This window comes from Glossina fuscipes, unplaced genomic scaffold, assembly GCF_014805625.2.
Source record: "Glossina fuscipes isolate IAEA_lab_2018 unplaced genomic scaffold, Yale_Gfus_2 1, whole genome shotgun sequence".
NCBI lineage: Eukaryota > Metazoa > Arthropoda > Insecta > Diptera > Glossinidae > Glossina > Glossina fuscipes.
The window spans coordinates 29,266,165-29,283,491 of NW_023998415.1; the positions used below are offsets into that span (position 1 = coordinate 29,266,165).

The 17,327-nt window shown below is 34.6% G+C and overlaps 4 protein-coding genes across 6 annotated transcripts in view; 2 read left to right on the forward strand and 2 right to left on the reverse strand.

Moving 5' to 3' along the window:
• Window positions 1-69: 69 nt before the first annotated feature.
• LOC119631284 (transmembrane protein 258) lies at window positions 70-571 on the reverse strand. The gene has a single exon (XM_038023355.1). The coding sequence runs from the start codon at window positions 504-506 to the stop codon at window positions 264-266; it is 243 nt and encodes an 80-aa protein (XP_037879283.1). The 5' UTR covers window positions 507-571; the 3' UTR covers window positions 70-263.
• Window positions 572-1,581: 1,010 nt separating this feature from the next.
• Window positions 1,582-6,884, forward strand: LOC119631700. The gene is made up of 6 exons (XM_038024136.1): window positions 1,582-1,675; window positions 1,737-3,894; window positions 3,957-4,159; window positions 4,217-4,354; window positions 4,412-4,852; window positions 4,926-6,884. The coding sequence occupies exons 1-6, from the start codon at window positions 1,667-1,669 to the stop codon at window positions 6,753-6,755; spliced, it is 4,779 nt and encodes a 1,592-aa protein (XP_037880064.1). The 5' UTR covers window positions 1,582-1,666; the 3' UTR covers window positions 6,756-6,884.
• A 292-nt stretch (window positions 6,885-7,176) lies between these two features.
• The window catches only part of LOC119632659 (opsin Rh3), a 10,628-nt gene continuing 477 nt past the window's right edge, over window positions 7,177-17,327 (reverse strand). Inside the window, exons 2-4 of the mRNA XM_038025675.1 lie at window positions 15,995-16,180; window positions 15,586-15,932; window positions 7,177-7,875 (exon numbers count right to left, since the gene is read on the reverse strand). Coding sequence (XP_037881603.1) covers window positions 7,322-7,875; window positions 15,586-15,932; window positions 15,995-16,180 — 1,087 coding nt within the window. The 3' untranslated portion in view covers window positions 7,177-7,321. The remainder of the gene's footprint in view (window positions 7,876-15,585; window positions 15,933-15,994; window positions 16,181-17,327) is intronic.
• Window positions 8,563-11,329, forward strand: LOC119632660 (E3 ubiquitin-protein ligase sina). Of its 3 annotated transcripts, none has more exons than XM_038025676.1 (3): window positions 8,563-9,369; window positions 9,539-10,656; window positions 10,888-11,329. In XM_038025676.1, the coding sequence occupies exons 2-3, from the start codon at window positions 9,763-9,765 to the stop codon at window positions 11,044-11,046; spliced, it is 1,053 nt and encodes a 350-aa protein (XP_037881604.1). In that variant the 5' UTR covers window positions 8,563-9,369; window positions 9,539-9,762; the 3' UTR covers window positions 11,047-11,329. The 3 variants fall into 3 exon arrangements, with proteins under 3 accessions (XP_037881604.1, XP_037881605.1, XP_037881606.1); XM_038025677.1 differs by having other exon boundaries at window positions 8,566-9,369; window positions 10,884-10,980; XM_038025678.1 differs by having other exon boundaries at window positions 8,566-9,369; window positions 9,539-10,758; window positions 10,884-10,975.

A 17,327-nucleotide genomic window follows, 5' to 3' on the forward strand; every position in this document is an offset into this window, starting at 1 on the left:
TAAATACATATATACAACCTTCTAGTTACAAAAAGAAGTCGAAAGTTTATTTATTTTTTTATACGACTATAATCAACTACTATTTTCGCGATTGGATTCTCAATCTAATGTATACAGTTTAAAAAGTTTACATGTTAAGAGATTTATATTTAATGCTTTATGTTAGTACAAATCATGAAATATATATGCATTAAAAAACTAAAAGCCATGCTTATATGTCATCCGTATGGTGTTTTTCTTTTCGAATTCTCTCCTTTCGATTTTTATATGTAAATGCCGACGGCCAACATCAAGAACATTACGCCAAAACCCAAAAATACTGACGCACAAAAACTAATTAATAGTTCTTTAAACAAAGTTTTTTCTTTAGAGTTCTTCGGACGTGAAACCATATATATAAAATACCAGGCAGTAAAAAAAGTGCCGATTATTAGCAGCACAGTTGCCAAATGAGGAAAGATGGCTGGATTAATTGGTGACACGTATCTTCGCATTTCAACTTTCATTTTTTGAGTAAGGATGAATTGAAAATTTATACAATATTATTTAAGACCACTTCACTCACTTTCCGCCGACTATTTGTGTGAATAAAATATATATATATATAAAAGCTAAATATAATCCTGACGTGGCCGGCTTATATGTTGTCTTCGTGAAAAATAAAATGTTTCCATTGGTATTGTACTGTTGCCCTCATGAGGCATATGTTTTTATCACGTATTGTTGTCTTTTAACATCTCTGTTAAAAATCGCAATTATAACTTCTGGAAATTTTGAAAAATGAATTCCCAGAAAAGCATAACGTCAGCTTTCATGTCTGATACGATTGAAATTTAATTAAAAAAAAACGTAGATTTGTGATCTGTTGGAAAAAAATTTTTTCCTTTTAAACCGATAAAATAAGAAACTGATTATAGATACATAAACAGCTCTCTACACGATTGGTTCTAAAGTAGCCATTTTGAGGCGATCTTTAGGTAAAGAAATTTCTTCGTTTGCAAAAATATATAAACTGACAAGATATACAGATTAACAAAGGATACATATTATAAGAATCCGATTCCCTATGTAGACACACAACACAATTTCGCAATTAGTTTGTAAATTTATGATATATATTTTACATAAAATTTACAATATTACAAAATTCATAAAAGTAACAAATTAGCTTCTTCCTCAAGCGTGCGAACTCGTTTTTGCTTAGTTAATTTTATTTGCATAATTTTTCTCTAGGAGGAATTCATTTGCCTGGTTTCTTATCAACTATTAATTTGGCAATTATCCTAATAACTATTTATAAAATCCAACACTTTTCCACATTTACATTTTCATTTTTTAAACTTGTATGAAAATCTGAAGAAATCGCTAGTTTTCCAAAACACGTCATAATATACAATGCCTTCAGTTTTCTCGATTTTTTGAACTTTTATTTAGTATCGCAATTGAAAATATCATATAAATGACAATAATCTTGTGGTATTTTGTAAAAAGTAAATGTTGGCATCCCTAGTTGATAAAAGAGTGAGCAGCTTTAACCCTATGGTTGAAGAGTTAATCTGAGACATTTTCAAGGCTTATGGCAATTTTAAGTAGATCCTGAGCACATGAATTGCAAAAAAACATTTTGGTCGTAAAATAATAATAATAATTGCCTAAAGTTTGTATAATGGACAGGGTAAGTACTAAAAAAGCACGACACAGAGAGGTTTCAGCACAATAAATATTTTTGATTTTAGAATAATTACGAAAATGCAGATGATATAAATGAAATGGAGTCACTTTTGTATGCTCAAATACATCACGAGGTCGTAAACGAAAATAAAACTCCCGAGTTAGGAACTCTAAATGCTTCTAAAGATTTCGAAGGCAAGAGCAATGATAAACAACAAGTCATAGAAACAAACATAGGCACTGACTGCCTGACTGCAAGTCAATTATTATCGAAACGTTACTGGAATAGTACGAAAGTAACTCCTGATTGTCAACAGAACCAAGGATTCGTACACAAAACAAAGTATGCTTTTACTCGGAATCCGCTAAAAGTCGAGCAACAACGCAACCTCTATCATTCAGAGAATATCGACGGCAATGTTAACGCTAATATTAAGAGTTCAGAATACGTTATCCAACGGAATGGTAAAAAGAGTGCTGCCAAAATTCGGCCAATGTCGAAAATAGATCTAAAACCCAATCCAGTAGCCAGGTGGATGGAGCGAAATAAAAAGGATTCCATCAAAGCTTTAAATACCGCAAACCCTCGTAATGTGTTTAATGTTCCTAAACTATTAAAAAATGGTCCATTTAGTAGACAAATGCAAAAGCTCGAGAAACACAAGCAAATGAAAGAAAAGAAAGAAAAGTCCAAAAAAGCACGAGCCTCAGCTGCAACGGTAGAAGTTGCAGACGTAATTGAATTGGATTCAAACGAATCGGATAACAGTGATGTTATTATGATTACTGTGCCGCCGCCGCCTGTCATTACAATTGCGGAAAGTGACGACGAAAAATCCAAAAACTCTGTTCAGTCGAAAATTGCGAAAAAAGTAACTGGAGTAGGCTCGAAAGATGCACAAATAAAGAAGACCTGTTCGAAATTTTTAAAACCTAGACATGTCCGCGCAATTCTTCCTGAATCGACGGAGAAGAGCTTCGAAAATTCATCCCGTTGTACATCGGCATGTTCGATAATTTCATCTGATGATTTTATTGGGCAAAACGATCGAAGTCGTTTGCTTACAACTTCTAGTGGAATCGCTGACGATGAAGACCTCGTGTTACTTACTTCTGATGTGGATAATTTAATGCAAGCTCAGCAAGAGGAAAGTACTTGTGAAAAAAGTCAGCACAATGAAGTTTCCAAGAAGCAAGAACAAGCCGACTCTGTTCCTGCTACTCTGTGTGACCCAATTCGTCGCAAAATTAATTATCGCGTTGACCAGAACCAATTCAAGGCATTGGATGTGTACGAAAGTGAATCGGATATAGCTGATAACATATACGTGAAAGGTATGGCAAAACCTACAGTCATTCGGGAAATTGTTAGCAGTTCCGAAAGTGTAGAAGATATCAGTTCCATACCGAAAACAAAACGACTTCGCAAACGTAGAACCTTAAGCAGCCAGAAAGATTTAGAAATTAACAGTGAACTTGAAAGTACTGATGACAATGAAGAAATCGATGGAGGCAAAAACAATGTTCATAATATGCCTTATATAGCGCGGGGTCCAGCCGTAGAACATTACAAATCACGAAAGAGGCTGTCTACAAATCCTGAGGTTTCGCTTCCCGTAAAAACTTCAAAATTTGCAAATGCTGCGAGTGGCACTCGTGACGCCAATTTTGTTTCACTATTAAAGAATTTGGTTCAAGATAGAGACAGTTTAATGAATGCGGAAATGGACCAAACTGACTCAAGCGAAGGGCTAACTGCTCGTGAGAATGCTGAAAAAGTTTTGACAAAGAAAAAGGCACCAACCCCTTCTGTGCCTATGGATGCGGCCTTACCAGAAAGGGCATGTGAGGGTTTAACCGAAGTTTTTCAGACGATTGATGAATTTGACAAAAATAGGAAAAACGAAGATGAATTAGATTATTATGCGTCACCCAAGCCGGGCTTACAGGAGGGCAACAGAATTGAGGTAATCGCTTCGGATGATGATCAAATAGTAGATCTAATACATGAAGAAGAAAATCCCCTTTTTACTGCCGTTTCTCATCCAATGGCAACACAACAAAAAATTATAGCCAATGATTCACCAATATATAATATCACTTATTCTAAAGATTACAATCCGGCGATTGGACCCGGCTGGAATGAAGAAATGCGCAAATTCTACCATGAGTCTTGGCATGGTGAAAAGTTCTTTTTAAGACGGATATTAGTAAGGATGAATCGTAAGTTCAGTAATTTCATACAACGATTTTCATTTTGCTTGCAACATTTATTTTTTTATTAGCTGATAAAAGCCTATGGAAAATTTATACTGAAGACCGTTTCAACAAACCATTACGACGTTTCAGGAACTTAAAATGCACCAATTGTTGCGAATTTGGCCATCTCCGATCTAAATGTAAACGGCCTAAAAAGCCTATGGTTTGCTATATGTGCGGCGAAGGTGGTCACCACGAACCTCGCTGTCCCAACACTATATGTTTAAGGGTAATTTTTTATGTTAATTTTTAGATTAATTGACATAATATATATGTATGCTATTAGTGCGGAAACAAGACTCATGTGTTTACAAAAAGTTGCAATGCATGCACCTTTCAAAATCGCCTTACTTGTCCGATATGTAATATTCGTGGACATTCGGTTGAATTCTGCCCTGACAAGTGGCGTAGATACCATTCAACGGTCAGTATTTTATTTATTGAGGTATATTCGGACATGATTTATATTTATTGCTTACAGACAGAACCAAACGTTCTTCCCATCTACAAAAATGTCCAATATAATAAAAGGAAATATTGCTGCGTATGCGGTGCTCGCGGTCATTTATCTGATTCTTGTAACAATGCTGTACGCATTATGGAATATCCAGTTATATTAAGTACGATAAAATCGTACCAAAAATCATATCCGGATTATCCAACTAGATCCCAATATAACGGCATTGGTCTAAACTTGATGTATGAACCTAATAAAGATCTGTACTTTCAAATGGCTAATAATACCGACGAAGAAAAATATTATGGTCGTTTTCTAAACACTGTCGGCATGGGTTATCTACTAAATCGCCGAACAGATACAAATTTAGAGAAACCTTCGATCGAAAAAACCAATATCCGTAACTCATGCTCCAAAGCTACTAACCAACAGGCGGAAAAAAATGCAATGGATCCTCCAAATCAAGTAAACTAATACTCAATATCCATAATCTTTTTTCGTCCAATTAATAGATTTTTTCCAATCCATTTCTATCCAGGTTCAAGAGGTAAGCGAAAGTGGTAGTGTTGAAATAGTTGCACTTGCAGATAATAGCGAAGTCTCGATAGCTAGCACGCAAGATCCTGATATCGTTGCAAATGATGATAATGATGACGACACCAGTCCTGCCGTTGTTTTTATTGAAGATGAAATTGCTGAAAATATCCAATTACATGTGAAAGGCAATGACGCTCAAATAACTGATAGCTGCGTGTCTAATGTTGAAGATGTTGAGTCCCCAGGCTCGAATTCCAATTACAGCTTCTCTGAACATTTTCAAGAAGCGTCAGCTTATAAACCTGTATGTGATCAAACTAGTGACCTCCAACAGGTGCAACCGGTTAAAGAGAACACTAAAATACGGGAAATGAAAGCTTTGCCAGACTTTATTCCTTTGTTTAATTCTCCTGATGTTAACGATATTTCCAGTAACGACGACAATGATAATGAAGCACCAACAGAAGACGACTGCTTGCAGGCTGGGATTTCGCGCAAGTTCGTTATGATTAATTCGGATGAAGAGAATGCGGAAAATAGTACGAAATTGCCGCCAAATTCGCCTTGCGAGGCTAAAATTTATTTGACGCGTTTCCATAGTAAATATCTATTATCACCCAAGGGTCATAAATTTTTGATCAAAACATCGGAGGAATGTGGCTTGAAAGCTCGTCTTGACTGGACCTCCGTAGGGCATGTTCTCATTATCTTTGGTTTTCCGGCCGCGCAAGATAAGTTCCATGCAAAACTCCTTGACATCTTTCGAAAGCATTTCGAAACGATGCAACTACAGAAGTTTCAAAATGTGCCAAAACGAACCGATGGGCTTATACGGTTCCTGCGTGGAAACATTAAACAATTACTAACCAATTTGGGCAGCGCTGAGAGCTTGCTGCGACGTGTCGAGACCTATGAAAAGAGGCAAACAAAGCAAGCTTATAAAATTGCTGAAAAGGCTCGACGTTCTCTCAATATGATCCTTCTTGGGCAGGCCGGATTAGCGAACGGCGGTAACCATTTAGACAAACTCTTAATGAATTTGAAAAGCCTTATTGATAATCATAGCGCCGAAGACCTCGCACCCTCGGAATTGCGAACTGAAATAACGGAACATTGGCTGCCAATTTTCACATCATATCGTCATAGCAACTACCAGGAAATGGTTGAGACATATAATAAATTGATCTCCAGAAACCGCTTGCCAAAATTAAACTTTGATCTTCAGCTATTAGGCGTAAAAGTATTCAACAGAAAGGGAACTTTCGGTCGAAAAGAAAGAATTAACTCAAGCCAATTGTCGAGCTTGAATATACAGTCGACTTTATCTAATTCCACAAGCGGAAAAAGTGCAAAAAATATGATAAATAGACAAAAGCCAGATGACATAAAGCGTTCAAGTTCAGCGTCTTTTAAAAATTCAAAAATTGCAACATCTGCAACCATCTCGCCCACACAAGTATCATTAGCAAAATTAACCTCAAACGATTTCAAAAAATCACCGCAAAATCAATGTAAACAGATGACGCCACCACCGCAAGCAAGTATCAATGTTAATGAAACTTCTACCACGAAATTTAAGAATTGTTGCGATACTTTTTTGAGTAACATTACTAGCGAGACAAATAAGCAGAGTGGAAATGCGAAATTAGCGTCAGTGTATTGGTCGCGGGAGTCTTTACTTTTTTTAAATGAATGCATTAATGTTATGACTGGCCCAGCTGAAGTCCTTGAAGGCCTTGAACGCGTTCAGACCAAGGCTAAAAACTCTCAACTTTCTTATGCTGACTATTTAGCGGTTATAAAACTTCGTAACTCTCTCATTCGCAAATAATGCCGGTAATGAAACAACGACTTCTCATTATTGTCCATATTATATTTTATTATTAAACAACTATACATTTTGTACAGCTTTAAAACGATTTTCCGTTTATTACATTGAACTCGGTTCGCTTCAAAATGGAATTTACTGATTTGTAAATAAACGGATGAAGCTTTCAATATACCACCAGATTTACTTTTTGTTGTTTGTTTAGTTCATCGAAGCGCTGAAATTTATTTCTTTGAAATAAAATTACAACTATCCCACATATAACTCGGTATGCAATAAGATTCTATTTATTCATTTGGCTGGATCAAGACTTTTTCTTTTACAAACCAAAACATAAAAATTACTACAACATAAGTAAAATTTTCTATATTCAAGCGCACATCAACGACTTTATCGAAAGAAGTCACTTTATGCTTTAGGCGCGTATTTTGATCAAATTCGTGAGGGCGTTTAATATCATAGTCCGGGTACAAGATTTAGTCATCAACGAATGCCGTCTTATATACATTATAACACTTACTTACTATTATTAAAATTATTCATTACACTAATAGTAAAAAATACATTTATTAAGCTGCTGTTGTCTGTTGTTGACTTTGTTCTTGTGTTGTGGTCGAAGCTGTTGTCGAAGCTTCTCCAGATTTTTCGTTAATCGCCAACCACGGGCAACGCTTTTGTAATTCTAAACGGTATTTTGGATGACTTATAGCATATACAAATGGATCGACGCAAGCAACCATTTTACATGTACATGCTGGTATCATTGTGACGCCAGGTGTTAAGAGACTCTTATCTCCAAATGCTCCAATTAATGACATTACACCGTACGGAGTCCACGAAACGAAAAATAAAAAACAAATTGTAATGGCTGCTTTGGCAATGCGTATTTCTGCAGTATCCTTGCTCTTATCTACATTAGATCGTAATGATTCAACATTCATTTTCTTTGCCTGATCACGAAGGGCTTTCTCATGGCTAAAGACATGTCCGACTATTTGACTGTAGTAGTATATAATCATTGTAGTAGGGCAGACGAAACTGAAGAAAAATATCGTGCCTACAAAGAGCCGTGTATCAAAGTTGTCAGTTAAATAATCGAAAGTGCAGGATGTCAGGTAACCCTCTGAAAATAAAAGCAAAAAAGTAACGGTATTACTCTCACCAATACCCAAAAATAATGCTTTTATTTCAACAATTTCGCCCCAAATACTAATTAACGGTAATACAATAAAATTTTGATATGTGTAGTAAATATTTTATATATTATACAAAACCTGAAGCATATTTGTCCGTTAGACTGTATAAGATTTAGCATTAAATTGTCTGATTAGACGCGTTGTTTTTTTTTATATTTTTCATTTCAATTGCTAGATCATAATATTCACAAATTAAACTGTGTTCTGTGTTCGCTAATAAAAAACGATTTTTTTTTTCGTATATATTATTTCTAATGTAAAAATTACTGTTATAGCGAACATTATTATCAAATTTTGTTATTTTAAGATTTCAACATTATACGAACCGGTAACCCTATTTCGTATATATTATTTCTAATGTAAAAATTACTGTTATAGCGAACATTATTATCAAATTTTGTTATTTTAAGATTTCAACATTATACGAACCGGTAACCCTATCCACAAAAAGCGTGCAAAATACATAGAAAAAAGTACAGGAAGTTGGCAATACTATATAAAAGAAAATCATTTATAGATATAGGAAAAAAAGTATTTGAAAGTGAAAATTATTAAAGAAGACAATAGAAGCAAATTAATTGAATTAAGTGGGACGTAAATACAGTATAAAAGAAAAACATGTTTTGATTGTATAAAATTTAAATCAACAGACCAAAAGTATTTTTAATTAAATATTAATATATGCTCGTGTTTACAATATTGCTATAACGAAAAATTCTTAAGTCCGTAATTGAAAATTGCAAGGCAAACGATATGAAAATTTTGGACACTTGTAATAAGCTATAATATGGAGTAATAAAAAGCTAAAAAATTGTAGTATATGCTGAAGTGGTCGTTTTATAGAATTGAGAAACTCAATAAACGACAACGAGTGCAAGTAGAAAACAATAGAAACCATACATAACATAAAATAACGAATGACGACAACGCAACGCTACGTAGTCACATTTTAGTTACTGCAACATGGCAGCGGCAGATTAGTGACAGCGACAACTATAAAATAAAGAACGTGATAAAAGCAAAGTAAATAAAAAATTGTTGTGACGATAATACTGAACGCAACCACACAAAACGCAAGTTGTGAAATTATAACTACAAGTTGAAGGAAGTAATTTCTAGAGAATCCTTATTACAAGACGACAACAAAAAATTATATACTGCCTATAAAAGTTTCACTTTCAAAGCGAATCCAAGAAAACCAAACAAACAAACTATTGCTCAGTAACAGAGTAGACTACAGATACGGTTCATTTATTACTGCACAGAGTGCATTTTGAAAAGTTCGCGTTGTTTGTGTCATCATAATTGCAGAGCATACATACAAACTTCAGTAACTGTGTGTAAGAGGAAAAATAGTAAGGAAAAGGAGTAGACGAACGTCGGAAATGAATACTGCAGCACAATACTACATAACATTAAATGTAAGTTATTTTTGTAGTAGTTTTTGTTGTTATATTTACTTCGTGATAGTCTAAAAGACCTCTAGAATTTTAAATTCAATTAAGCTAAAAATTTATAGGTCTTTTATTTAGCGACAATAACTTCTCAATATTTGAGTATTTTAAAAAATGAGTATCCATACAATTTCAGAGTCGGGTGTTTAATTAAAGACGTAAATTTGTACTATACATTGACAACATTGAGACCACCAAGAAAAGGAAAAACTATTTAAATAGCAAAATAAATTGAATTACTTAAATGCTTGTTCGATCATCATTACTTAACTGCCAAAACAACGCACGCTAGCTTATAAATTGTCCGTAAATTGTATACCAGCGTTTACGAATACACAACCATTTATATACACCTGACAAATGTCAAATAAAATCAATCCTAAACGTCGTGAAATACCAACAGCTACTGGTACAGGAAATTCTGGCACCGGCACCACGTCGGCAAACACATCGTCATCGTCTAGTTCTTCATTGTCGTCCGCCGGTGGCGGTGATGGTGGTATGTCTGCGGATTTAACATCGCTATTCGAGTGCCCGGTGTGCTTTGACTATGTGCTGCCGCCAATTTTACAGTGCTCCAGTGGACATTTAGTATGCGTTTCATGCCGTTCGAAACTTACTTGTTGTCCCACATGTCGTGGACCTCTGGCTAACATACGAAATCTCGCCATGGAAAAGGTGGCATCAAATGTGAAATTTCCGTGCAAGCATTCAAGTTATGGGTGCACAGCATCACTACTCTATACTGATAAAACGGAGCACGAGGAGGCCTGCGAGTTCCGCCCATATTTATGTCCTTGCCCAGGGGCCTCCTGTAAGTGGCAGGGTCCGCTCGATCTAGTTATGCAACACCTAATGATGTCGCACAAGAGTATCACTACACTTCAAGGCGAAGATATTGTTTTCTTGGCCACCGATATCAATTTACCCGGTGCCGTGGATTGGGTAATGATGCAGTCATGTTTTGGACACCATTTCATGCTGGTGCTTGAAAAGCAAGAGAAATTCGATGGCCATCAGCAATTTTTTGCTATTGTTCAATTAATTGGATCGCGAAAGCAGTCAGAAAGTTTCGTTTACCGCCTAGAACTTAATGGAAATAGGCGACGCTTAACTTGGGAAGCAATGCCACGTTCAATACACGAAGGTGTTGCATCAGCTATCCACAATTCAGACTGTTTAGTGTTTGATACATCAATTGCACAGCTTTTCGCAGATAATGGCAATTTGGGAATTAACGTCACCATCTCTCTGGTATAATAATACAAACAATAGAAAACTGCTATGCTGGCGATATAATTGATTGATTATTGGTCATCGTTAGCAAATGATAAAATGGCTCTTTCTCATACCATAGTATGTAGATATCTGAACAAAAAAAAAGAAAAAAAAAAAAAAAAAAAAAAAAAAAAAGAAAAAAAAAAAACAAACTATCGCCTATACATGGAGTTTCTCTGATATATTCTTTTTTTTTCTTCTAGCCAGAAAAACTCTGAATGGCAGCAGACGAAATCTCTTCGGCCTCTTATTCGTTCAACCCTTACTGTGACTTTTCCTCCTTTTAATCAAGTTTTTTTTTTCTTTTTTTTTTTTACTTCCAATTATGTTTTCGTATTTTTTAAATTAATTTTATACACAAATTAATCAATACTGTGCAGGTAAATGCTTTTGTACATAAAAAATCCTTAAGATAGATGTCCATCACCTCATATGTAATCAATTGAAATCAGTTTAAATTACGTTTGTTGTTGTGAAAACGGATCAGAAATCTACTTTTAAATGTAACAGAAACAAATATCAGAATAAAAACAATGAAGCCTTAACTTTAACTTAAGTGTGAATTACTATAACTACATATTTTTCATATCTCAATTGGATTTATTTCATTTTCCGGAAAAATATCAAAAGAATATTATTTCGTATTATTATTTTTCTTTCATTTGTCAAATTTTTTCCTGTTTTTTTTTTTTAAATTTAAGAGCTTGAACTTTCGATTTTTAAAATTATTAAAAATGTTTGCAATAATTTTGTTGAGAATGAATGTTAATTTCCTTGCGAATACAAACACAAACAAACGTGTAAACACACACGCAGGGAGTGAGAGAAAGAGAAGCGAGCGCGGACACACACACACACACACACACACACACACACACACACACACACACATCCTCATACAGAAATACAAATACGCGCGGTCGCGACGGTCTCGTTACATTGATTGTATATTCTTATAATGACTATAAAGCTTATCTACGTTTCTTGATTTCTTTTTTTTATCATTACTGCTATTATTATTATTATTATTATTATTATTATTATTATTATTATTATTTATATTTTTAAAGTTTAGATAATATTACTGCAAAGTACACTAAAGAATTCAAATAATAACAAAATTAGATTGTTGATGAAAAAAGGATTGAAACTGAACACGTATAGAAAACTACACAAATCCATTTATATTTGGCTTGAGTCGAGTTGAATCTTCTTGTATTAATCCCTCACTTATATTGACATACTTGAATTAAGTTTTTATACTCAGCTTATCTGAGATATAACGACTCGGTTCGTTTCGCTAGCGAAATATATTGCAGATAAATAAATGCATCTTTCATTATGAACATTTTACTTAAATTTATTTAAAGAAAATTAAAGTGATATTAAAATTTTTGCAATTCTGGCAGAGGAATTGTGTCAATCAATTTATTACAAAATTCCTTAAGGATCGTACGTAATCGGCTTAAATGAAATGATTTTACTTTAAAATTTCCTACGTCAGACATACTAATAGACATAATTAATGAACAAAATTAAATGAGAATCTCATGCCAATTTATTTTGATTTGATTCGAAATATTATGAACGGGATTACAAAATTAGTACGCTACTATCTCACAGCGTTGATTAATAATAATATATAATTCTGCAAGGGATTCACATGAAAAGAAGAACATGAGCAGACAACAAAGCAAAGTAAAAAAACAAAAAAACAAAAAAATAATAAAATATTTTCCTTAGGTTAGTTGATCTCTATATGGTAATGAAATGATTATAATTATTCACAACAAAAATATATTAAATAAAAAAAAATTAATAAAGAAAATGTTTTATTTATTCTTCTATGTGAATATTTATTATTTTTATATATTAAATTTAAAATAAAATATAAAACGATTGAAACCCTTTTTGGGAAGAATGTATACGTTATACTACTATGCAAGCAAGCACAAGAGGCAATGAAAGATCAGAAAGAAAGATAAATAGAAAGTTAATAATTATCGTTCGCTTTTTCTTCATTTCTTCCACATCCTCAATGAAAAGCTAGCTAGAAAATATTGACGTAAGAGTAAACATTCTATTCTATATTCCACAGCTAAGGATATGAACTTCATCTTTGTATAATGTAATTGTGATCGCGCAGACCGAACAAGTCTTATTTAGGACTAAAATTTCAAACATCACCTATTACGGACGTACTTGCGATATGAACAAAGATACAGATTGATGGATATCTCGAAAGAAATTTCACTAAGTGCACAACTTGTGATGTTATCTTACACCTTAGAAAGTTATATAAACAATAGATCGCCTTATAAAACCGAACCAAATTTGTATGTCCTAGATGCGAAAGATAAAGTACTATGACGTAGGGTTTTTATGTTAAACAATTGCATGCGGCATACAAATAAGATCCATCCGTTTTTTGATATCGTCATTAGTCTGTCAGTAGTCTTTTGCTCTTTATCGGTTAGGGTAGGGATGACCTCGCGATCGAGACTTGCCGGTTTGGACTCGAACCAGCCATCGATTCATTTTCGCACATCTCCAACTTCTTTGAATCGCTAATCGGTTAAATATGATTGCGTCGATCTGAACAAGTGGCAAACAGAAAAGGTCACATCTGAAGAAAATATAGCAAGTGCGATAAAACTTTCCAGCCTAAGACGCAAATTTTTTTTTTTTTTTTTGTCTCCTAAAACATTTTTTAACTGTTTCGTAGCCTCGTAGCCTCGGCTGCATTTTATTCCAAATTAACATCCGGTTAAAAGTACCGCAAAACGCAGTGTCGTGAATAATATCCTCACCTTTAAACTTTGATCGACTGATTTGTGAACAACTCGACTTTACATCGTTCAAACATCAATATCGAAATTATCTATATCTGCAATTTCGAGTAAACTGAAGGCGTCAGGTACGTTTCACGAAGCAACTAATTTCAGTGGCAGAAATTTATTTGTACACTTAATATATTCTTAGCGAACAATGTAGAGCAATTGCTGCTGGTCTTATGTGGAGTTGAGAATGAGTTCCAATTCGCGATTCTTTTCTATTAATTTTAGCTTTCGATATTAATGCTAAATTTCCACTTCTCATCTCTCGTTATGCGAGGAGTGGGCGACATTCCTTATCTTTTTATTGCAATAAGAAGAAAACTTTTTCGTGAAATTGGCCATCCCCATGGCCGTGAGAGGACAATTGCGATTAGCGTTTTTTAACATTTTAAAAATAGTTGAGCTAAGAAAAATCGTTTGGTCATCCGGTTTTTTTTCTGAATGAAAGAAACATAGAGGCTACTGATCATTTATAATTACCAACGGTAACCAATAAGTGTTAGCAAATATTTAATTTGAATTGGGGCTTGAATATCCGTCGGGGACCATTGAATGGAAGCGATTAAACGGAATACGATTAACAAAGCTTTTGCAATTTGCATAACGAAGATCAGCGACACAACTATGACATGCTTGAAGAGAAATCCTATGCGGTAAGTTGGATTTGAAATCGATTCAATTTTTATAACAAAGAGAAGATGCGTTACATATATATTTTCAAATATTGAAGTATTAAAAAGACTCAATTCGTATTCAGTGGTACAAATCTGTTTCAGATTTCAATGACCGGTGAAATAACTGAGGGTATTCAGTAGTCATACTCATAGATCGGTTCAGCGGCTTCGCAGTTACAATGAAAGGATCGCAACCGATTGCCGCATTCGTCATGCCAGCGCCTATGTCCGAGTATGAATCGATTGCTGCAAATTCTTGACAGCGAATGTGATCCAAATCGTATATACGATTGACACTGTTATATGTAAATATTTGGGACCGTGGCCGTATAAAATCGCATAGCGACGGCCAAGTTAACAACCAGTAAATTACAGCGAGTACGCAAAGATTTTGCTCTAAATAACGGCTTATCGATTAGAGAAGCGTATTTTATTCATTCTTGTCGCCTACGTGGGAAGTCTCCACGTGACCATTCCATTACCGATGATGGAAGCCACAAACAAACATATATAGTATATGGCCAATGCGTAGTGCATACTGTTAACCAATGCTATCGAATATGTTCAATCTGATCGGCGGGCGGAACATTCCAATCCAGATACTGAAGATCTTGAGACAAGCTACATGGAAATGCATGTAGAAAATGTTTACAAAACATATTGTTTTATTGTTTCTTGAGTATTGCATGGGATAATATTTACCGCGGCCGCGGATTTAATGCCGGTTTTATACCTATACGTATACGGGCGTTACAACACCTTCGAACCGTTGCAATTTCCTATTATTGATATTTGTTCCTTTCTTTATATAAGAAGAAACGCGCTTTTCACTATCGCGTATAGCAGTAACTATATCTATTTTATTGTGTACCTTTTTACATTGAATAACACTTTCCAATGACTAAACGGTGGTACAACAAATTTCCCGCCAAAACTCTTGCTAAGAATTTGGGCGAACTTATAATGCACTTGTCGTACGAGCGTATGATCGCCGACTTATACTGCGATCGTTTAAATAAATTTTTGGGATTGTCATAATTGCGTGTCGCGAAATGAGGCATATATGTGCATTTTACAACATTTCAGACATCCATCTGTCCATACGTACTACTTAACTGGTGAATGCGAAAGCTTGCACTGTACATTCAAAAATATTCAATTAATGCCTTTTAAATTTATAAAAATCAAACGATTTTAAAGCACAGAGTAGGGCGTGAAAAGTAAAAAAGCACTGCGAAGAAAGTGGACAAAAATGAAAGAAACAAAGAAGAGAAAGCGGAATAAATTCATTTCTAAGCTTTTCGGTTTATTATTATAGCAAGCCTGTCTGTTAATCTTGTTTTTTTTTTTAATTAAAAATTCTCCACAACAAAAGGATGTAAGCGCATACATACCTGGTACAAATCGACCCCAACTTTCCGTGACACAGGCGACCACAAAAGGCGTAGCGTATAAATAAATGAAAATCACCATTAGCAAGGCTTTACCTTGAGTCATCTTGCCTTCTAAGGGACGCGTTATAACATTGTAGCGATCGTAGGCGATAAAAGCATTGGTTGCTGATGCCCCAATGCCTGTATAAGAGCCTATTATGCCATAAATTTGACAACCCAAATTGCCGAGAGCGTAGCCGCGCATAAAACTGTTGTAAATGAATACCGGCGTTTTAAACATCATAAAGAAATCACAAATGGCCAAATTTATAACCAATATATTCGAGGGAGTGCGTAGCGATTTGGCTCTATAGGGAGATAAAAGTTATATTATTGGGAGCTATGGATTGAATAAAGGCAAAAAACTTACGCTGTAAATACCCAAATAACTAAACCGTTACCCAGTAAAGACATAATGGTAAAGAAAATATAAAGCATGGCCAGTAAATAATGTAGAGAAGCTTGTGGTTCCTCATATTGCAGCCAATGTTCGGGTATATGATGTATTTCCTCCGGTGGTACATTCCAACCTAATAAACGACTTTCAGATCCCAGCCTAGATGTGTTCACATGGATGTCATAAATTATATTAAAGTTATTCAATTTTCCAAACACTTTTCATTTTATTGCTTCCTACGTAGCCTAATGTTCAGACGCTTTCAATTGGAATATTATGATGACAATGGTATTCTCTTTGGCTTTGCATCAAGAGAAAGCAATTCGGTATTCGCTATCTGTTCTCTTTCAAATCAGTGGCTTTCCTTACTTGGAAAGTACATGAAAATATTATATAAACAACCTTAAGTATTTTAATTGTCGTCTCTCAATCGAACTTTGCTGCAATTTTCACTCAATTTATTAAACCTATATACGTATGGGTGGATTCAGGTATCGACCTAATTAATGAATCGAATTGTTCTATGCAATCAAATCTGAATACTAAATAGCATTGAAAATTTTCCTTAAATAAATTTGAGTATCATCTGGCAAACACGGAAGCTCTGGAATGAATTTAATCAAATCGATTACACATGTTCCACAGCTCCACTGCTGTTTGATGGTTTCAAAACAAGCAACATAGCGAAACATAGCGAAACTAAAAATTGTATTCATCTCTCCAGGATGTTTAGAGTAACATATCTATACTTTCCTTACATTTAGAGGAGTTTGAGGCTATTGATTAATTATGGGCATTCAACAAATCTTCAACGTTAGTTATTTTAATGAGCGAGTTTAACCATTGGCGTCATCCAAGTTTGTTTTGAATGTTTTCTTAAGACGTCTTCATGTCAAACCAGAAAAAAAACACTTGTATTGATGTAATGACTGGTCAAAATAAGGTGTTATATAGGAAGTGGTCGGGCTGTCCCATACAAATCATTTTCATTAGTCTTCTTCAATTTACTAGATTTCTTCAAAATATGTTAAAAATTGCGGCCTATACGTTGAACATAAGAAAATAAAAAGACAGACGGACAGACAAACTTAAATCGATCCAAAAAATGATTCTGTTTTAATCATTCGATATAATAAGCGATGGGTCTATCCCAATGATGACTGACTCCACTGACTCGACTGACTCAACTGACTGAACTAACTCAACTGACTCAACTGACTCAATTGATTCAATTGACTCAACTGACTCAACTGACTGAGCTGACTCAACTGACACAACTGACTGACTGATTCAACTGACTGAGCTG